This window comes from Triticum aestivum, chromosome 2D, assembly GCF_018294505.1.
Source record: "Triticum aestivum cultivar Chinese Spring chromosome 2D, IWGSC CS RefSeq v2.1, whole genome shotgun sequence".
Lineage (NCBI taxonomy): Eukaryota > Viridiplantae > Streptophyta > Magnoliopsida > Poales > Poaceae > Triticum > Triticum aestivum.
In genome coordinates this window covers 95,497,154-95,504,053 of record NC_057799.1, presented here as the reverse complement: position 1 = coordinate 95,504,053, position 6,900 = coordinate 95,497,154, and the positions used below count along the sequence as shown (strand labels likewise).

Below are 6,900 nucleotides of genomic sequence, written 5' to 3'. Positions count from 1 at the left end.
GCGAGCCGGCCACTCGATGTCTCCAAATAGTGCGTATGCACTTTTTAGATTTTAGGTTTAAAATTAGAGCTCTCTGAACAAAGTCTCCATGATACCAGCTTTTAGCGCATTCCTCTACTCTACTCCTTCAAGAAAACTTTCAGTATACGGTTGAATAAGGGTGCATACATACGACCACTGGATCCTTGCAATTTTATACTGCACCGTTGCAACATTTGACGCCTCTTGCGCGTCTTTTGAGGCAACCCCTTCCTTTTCCCCATATTTTTCTTTACGACCTTTCTGTTCATGCAACAGTAGTAATTTACTGTTTGTTCTTCAAGGAGCCTTCTGAAGCATGAGGAGAAACACACAAGCACACTACTGCCTAACTGAATCATGCATGCGAGCATCCGTCAGTTGGTCATAGGCATAAGGGCTATCATCAGATCACGTACACATAACAACCATTACTTGCATAATAAGAAACCCATCCACAATCAACATCCTAACCACTAATCCCCCAAAATAAAAATAAAAATAAAAATAACCAGGGCTTCTCTTGGCACAACACAAGAGGAGATCTCCACGACATACATACACCTTATTTAAGACAACAAAAGAAGGACACTGACGACGACAACCAGCAGTCTCCAAGCCATAACAACAACAGCTAAGCCCTTTCAATTCATATTCTTTTCTTCCTATCCTCATCTGTACATCCGTCTACACAGCAGCTTAATACAACACCATCATCAATCCACGTGGCACGGGGGGGAGGGAGGGTTACAAGCAAGCACTAGTAGCTACTACAGTAGTAGTCATAAGCATCAAGCAACAACCTTCTTTTTATCTTCTTACCTCTTACACAAAGACTGTCGGCTTCTCTTCCGTTTCGGTCGGTCGCAAGCCATCGTTCTCCTCCAGCCACCTCAAACAGTAGTCGTCCACGCACACAGACACCAGCGAGAGATTGGCGGTGGCTTAGCCATCAGTCATCTCCTAGGTTTGAATTGATGCAACAATAATAATGCTTGTTTTCCGTCTCAGGCTTTCGGGATCGACCGGGAAGAAACTCCGTGCAAGAGCTTTATGAACCCGAGGAAGCTCAGCTTCCCGTCGGCGTGCCTGATCCAGTCCTGGAGGACGACGTGGAGGGGCACCGACGGGCCGAGGCCGAGTTCCTGATGGACCAAAGACGCCACGGCGATCAGTGAAAATGCAAAGTGATCATGCGTAAAATGTTCAGGGTACAGTTCAGACTCGTACCGAAGCAAGTTCTTCGATCACGATAGGCCGGTTGCCCTCCTTGTCGAACAGCTCGTACGCGCGCCGAGCGTGCTGTTCCCAGGTCTCCAGAGCTTCCATCTGATATACGCTGATGGCGGAAGCCGCAAACTCTTCGAAATCCAATTTTCTGTACTGAAGGGTGCATACCTGGGATACACCATAATTTTGGCAGGTAAGTTGGTGTCTCAGTCCAATACATCATACAACTGAAGATACTATGAAGAAGGCTTACCGTGTTAACAAAGTCAATAACCCTGGAATCCTTCATTGCATCCGTAGAATTCTTCACCAGAGCCTGCAAGTTCCATTTGCCTTTTTCAGCAACTGCGTGCTGTAAACTGGACTGAATGACGAATATAGGATTACTAACCGATTTCAAATTTTGCAAGGAGATAAAACCACTCTTGTTTGGACCCAACAATTCAAACTGCTCTTTTAGATAAAAGAGTTGATTTGCTGTCAATGTCTTAGCTAGGGCCTGCAAAATGTATGGACATCCATAAGAAATGGCTCATTGGTAATGCAATTAAATTCAGGACATAATGCTATGAACCTACTTAACTGTGCAAACTTGTTCTATATAACAGCGAAAGGAACATTCAACATGTAGCAATTTCAACAAGAATATGGATATCTCAAGTACCCAATGCAATAAAAAATCAAAACAAATTAACACTTGCTGGTAAAGAAAATAAACTGTGGATTGCATAATGTTGCAATAGGTTTTTTTTTCTTTTGGCAAGTCTGTTTAAGTGCATAGTGTATACCCTCAAAGCAGACTTCCGCAATGAAGATGAACTGATATAAGCTCGGATAAGCTTGTAGATTATCATATCTAAAGGAATTTTGACTTGTTGTGCATCACGGATCCATGGGTGACCTGCAGGTACCAGTGCACAAGTAAACAATTAAGCATCATTCTGCTGCAGGATAGTCTTCCTAAGGAGGACATTACTGTACGGCACTGCCAAACCAATATAGTTCTTACTGAGAGCTTGTGAGGCAGTCATCCTCTTGCGGTAATCCTTATTAAGCAACCTTTTTACAAAGTCTTTGGCTTCAGCAGAGAGAGTAGGCCATGGGGCCTCATCAAAACTTGGTTCCGCCTTAAGGACAGCTCGGAATATTCCTGATTCTGTGCGTGCCCAGAAAGGTCGGCTCCCACAAAGCAAAATGTAGGCAATTACTCCAATGCTCCACATATCTCCCTCCGTGCCATAAGATCGATGAAGCACCTCGGGAGCAACATAATACGCACTTCCAACAATGTCATTGAGTCTTTCATCTGAAGATGTAACAATGGTGTGGTGTCACAATACAGTCACATTTAAATGTAGTAAAACAAAACGTTAAACAAAAATCTGAATGGACCATGTTAGACTAACCTGGCTTTACAAAGTCAGACAAGCCAAAGTCTATGACCTTCAAGGGTGAGTTTTCCTCCTTTGATGAGAATAGAAAATTCTGGGAAAAGGAAACACAAATGTATTTAGTCATTGCAAAATCTTTGTATTGCATCTGCTGACTGAACAGAAGTGCTTTGGATAATAAATATAAAGAACCAACAATCGAAGAAAATATGGTATGGCATTAAGAAACTCCCAGGTTGATAATAGTAACTAAAAGATAGTACGATGAATTAATATTAGCTGCTAACTGTGTGAAAACAAACTAACCTCTGGTTTCAGATCCCGATGAACAACACCTTGAAGATGGCAAAATGATACTACACTCAAAATTTGCAGCATAACAACCTTTGCATCCTCTTCAGAATACTTTCCACCTCTGCAAAACAAGAGATTAGATATTGTTAGAACCCCAGCAGATATAATCATAAGAATTGTTCCAATTTGCGAACACTGGTAAGATTGTACCTTGCCAATATCTTATCAAGTAGTTCGCCTCCTTTACACAATCTGAAAAGAAACAAACATGATAAGTGATGTTAGTTACAGTAAGCGCCATTTGATATGCATGGTCAGTTTTGATAGGAATTGATCATAATTTGACTAATTATAATTTAAACCTTCTAATATAGAGAAGAACAAGAATCGCATGCATTGCAACAACATATGAAGACAGAACTGAAAAGGACCTACTCTATGAAAGAAATGCACACTTACTCCATAACTATATACACGTTGTCTTCATCTTCAAAAGCATCATAGAACTGCACTAGGTTGCTGTGGCCTGTCAGAGAGCTCAGTATCCTCACTTCTCTTCTGACATCTTCAATTGCTATGGCTGTTGTCATCTGCCCACACACGTCATTTGGTGAGACTAGAAAACAGCTTTAACTTAAATATAATGTGTACTCTAAATAGCTAGCACGCGTCACTTGGTGAGACTAGAAAACAGCTTGAATTTCAATATCAATTTGTATGGTTTTGGAATAAACAACTAACAAATAAATGACTGAAAAAAGCAAACAGAGACACAACAAACAAAGCCGATATGATGAACTTACTATATTACTGGTAAGATCGTGCAACTAAAACAGTGACAAGCACAAAGTCAACCAAAAATAGCTCCTTCGTCCTACTTACACTTAGGCGGGCAACGTACGTAGATCTCGAAACACAAATTATGACACCTTTGTCTTTGTGGCCTATCCAACAACCAGCTACTGTTGAGCCCAATGTTGTCCAGCAGTGCACTGGACAAGCAATAAGTGGTCAATTATAGGCACCAAGGAATAAAATGCCTCTTGCTGGCATCAGCGCAACCGCAACCCATTTACAATGAAACAATCCATGCCCAAACGGCAGTTAAAATCCTAAAGTTAAAAAAACAGTAATCAAACAACTTCGCTTGTTTCCTAACCATGCCAGTGAGCTCATCTTCTCTAGAAAGAATTGATCAAGAAAAGAAAAAGAAAAAACAGCATTGCTACGATTGGCAGAGCACAAGCACATGCACATGGAATGTGAGTAGCTGTGGCCGGCCATGCATGTACAACAGGAAGATTGCCAGCTCTGCTCATAAAAGCACTGGGCAGGCTGAGGCTCTACAGGGGCCAAATTAAATGGCACCTCATACAATTGCAGGGAGGCGCATAATGAGCAGAGCTCTTTAAACAGACTTGAAGTATCACTTTTGGCCTGCAGATCTAGCCGAGAGAGAAGGATCATGCGCTGCCATGAGCATGCCAGGCTAGGTGAGGAAAGAAGATAAGAAGAGCAGAGGACATGGACGTCGGGAGCTCGGTGACCATCTACACTCGCCACCACCAATCCACCATGACCATGATGTTAAGCCAATGAATGCACAGGGGCTTGTCCACGTCTGGATAGATGAGCTCCACCAGGCTCCATCGCCATGAATGCCTGCCGCGAGGCGGCGAGCTTTGCCCTACCGGCAAGGGCGAGGTCGTTCTCCCTCCCACCAACAGTCACGAGCGCCCCGGGAGATATGGGTTGCTTTTCGCCAAGCCATAGTTGAACCAAGCGACGCTCGTAGTTGATAGGACTAGCACATATGCAACACGAGCTCGACGGATCCGATTTTCCAAAATCCCAGGCAGAAAAAAAATGCTTAATCGACGAAATGCAAGTCTTGGTCAACACCTGGAGAAGTCGAGATTGAATCTAACGTGGTAGCAAAAGACGGATCTTGACGACAAAATGAGCAGGGACAGCATCATTCAGACGGACATGCTGATACCCAATCACGCGTGGAAAAAGTGGTAAAATGCAGAGCATGCAGCTGAACATGGACATCAGGAGACTGAATGGCAGAGGCATTTCTGCAAGCAGCTCGAGAACGAGGGCATGGCAATGGCGAGGGGAGGGGAGGGATGGCGTGAGTGAGTGAGTAAAATATCGGACCTTGGCCTTGGGGATGACCTTGACGGCGACGTCCTGGCCCTTGTGCTCGCCCTTCTTGGCCTTGGCGGCGCAGGTGTAGCCGAAGTGGCCGCGGCCGACCTCCTCGCCGAGCTCGTACTTGGCGAAGAAGTGCTTGGAGAAGCCGAAGCTCTTGTCGAGGCCCAGCTCCGGCTCGCCGCCCTCGGGGATGGACGCCTCGTTGGGCTTGACGGAGCCGTGCCGCCGCGCCAGGAGCGCGCGGATGTGCTTGGCCGGCGACGGCGGCGGGAAGGGCCGCTTGAAGCCGCCGCGCGCCGGCGTGGACGCCACGCTCGAGTTGGCTGGCGAGCCCTTGTAGCTGGACGCCGGGAGCGGGCTCGGCAGGTAGAAGGGGAACTTGGGCTGCTTCGGCGTGCCCGGCTTCGCCGCGGCGGCCGCCTGCGCCGGCGAGGCGGCGGCGCCACCGGCGGCATCGCCGGTCCCGGAGGCCACGCGCGGCTCCTCCTCCGCCTTGGGCTCCGGGATTCGCGAGGGCTTCCCATGACAGAGACCCATGGAGCCCGCGGATCAAGAACCGAGCTCAACGGCCCCGAATCGACGCAAATTCCGCAGAAACCGCCCAGAATTTCCCCCAGAAACGGCGGAGGGGCGGGTCGTCAGAGAGTCTCCCCGCCTTCAAGAACCCGAGAAATCATCCCAAATTCCTGCCCCGCCAAGAAAGGAGCCTCGCTCCACACGACGGCGAACCCGCCCCCAAAATTGGATCCCAATCACAGCCAAAACCAGGCCGCCAGAATCCTTTCCTTGCAGAGAACTCAAATGCCGCCGGAGAAAGAAAGAGAGGGAGAGCGCGACAGGGGCCTGGGCTGGCTTGGGCTGGCTTGGCTCGAAGGAGGGGTGGACGGATCAGAGCAGGGGCGGCGGCAGGAGCAAGAACATATTCCGAGATTCTTGAAGTGACCAAACAATCGGCAAAAGCCGGGGGCTTTGAGCGAAAGGCTTGGATCAGAGCGAGGAAATGGGCACCACCACTGGCTGCCTCTGGCTGCTAGGAAGGAAGGGAAGAAAAGAAACACCCAGCTGGGGAGTGAATCCTGTGATGAATTGGGAGGGGAGAAAAGGGGAGGAGGGAAGGGAGGGGAGGGGAGAGGAGCTCTGCCTTTTCCTTTTCAGCTCCTTCTTTTTCCCCCTTTTCTTTTGTAGCTGTAGCTGTAGCCCCCCTCCAACGCCTCCACACACACCATCGCCATGTATGTGCTGTGCTTTGGTGAGGGAGGGGAGGGCAATGGGGACCTGGGGTGGGGGTGGGGTTGGGGGTGGCGCAAGACAACATGGGTGGCTGGCCAGGCCAACTATTTCTTCTTTCTTTTTTTCTCTCCCCTGTTTCTGTTGCCATCTACTCCTTGTTTGCTGGTCACCACCACTCACCAGGGCAAGGGAACAACTGTACTGACAAAACTTCCACGGGATACATGCAACTTATTCAGCAGCATCATCTACTTGGAACCTCAGGGGATCTATCCCAGAATGATCCTGCTCTCAAATACCTAGAAAAATTTCCAACATTCAAACTCCAAACGCGCAAACTCGGCGGTTCGGTCCGGCCAAATGATACTGCAGGTATATACTACTCTCTCCGTTCACAAATACAAGATGTTCTAACGTTTTAGTTCATTGTTGAAGCAAAATACAACTTTTCTCTAGACCATTATGAACAAATGGATTGTTCGTCTTTGCTGATCCAGTATTTTTTTAGTTTCCAAAATTTTACTGAAAAGAAGCCTCATGTCTGTCTCGCTCTTAATCTGAACTTCTCAAGCCACCC

At 47.2% G+C, this 6,900-nt stretch overlaps 1 protein-coding gene across 1 annotated transcript; it reads right to left on the bottom strand.

Moving 5' to 3' along the window:
• Positions 1-434: 434 nt before the first annotated feature.
• On the bottom strand, positions 435-6,359 carry LOC123051897 (calcium/calmodulin-dependent serine/threonine-protein kinase 1). The gene is made up of 11 exons (XM_044474890.1): positions 5,097-6,359; positions 3,393-3,523; positions 3,144-3,185; positions 2,946-3,054; positions 2,655-2,733; positions 2,258-2,554; positions 2,037-2,149; positions 1,640-1,747; positions 1,502-1,564; positions 1,249-1,416; positions 435-1,163 (listed from the first exon to the last, which is right to left on the bottom strand). The coding sequence occupies exons 1-11, from the start codon at positions 5,628-5,630 to the stop codon at positions 1,026-1,028; spliced, it is 1,782 nt and encodes a 593-aa protein (XP_044330825.1). The 5' UTR covers positions 5,631-6,359; the 3' UTR covers positions 435-1,025.
• Positions 6,360-6,900: the final 541 nt, after the last annotated feature.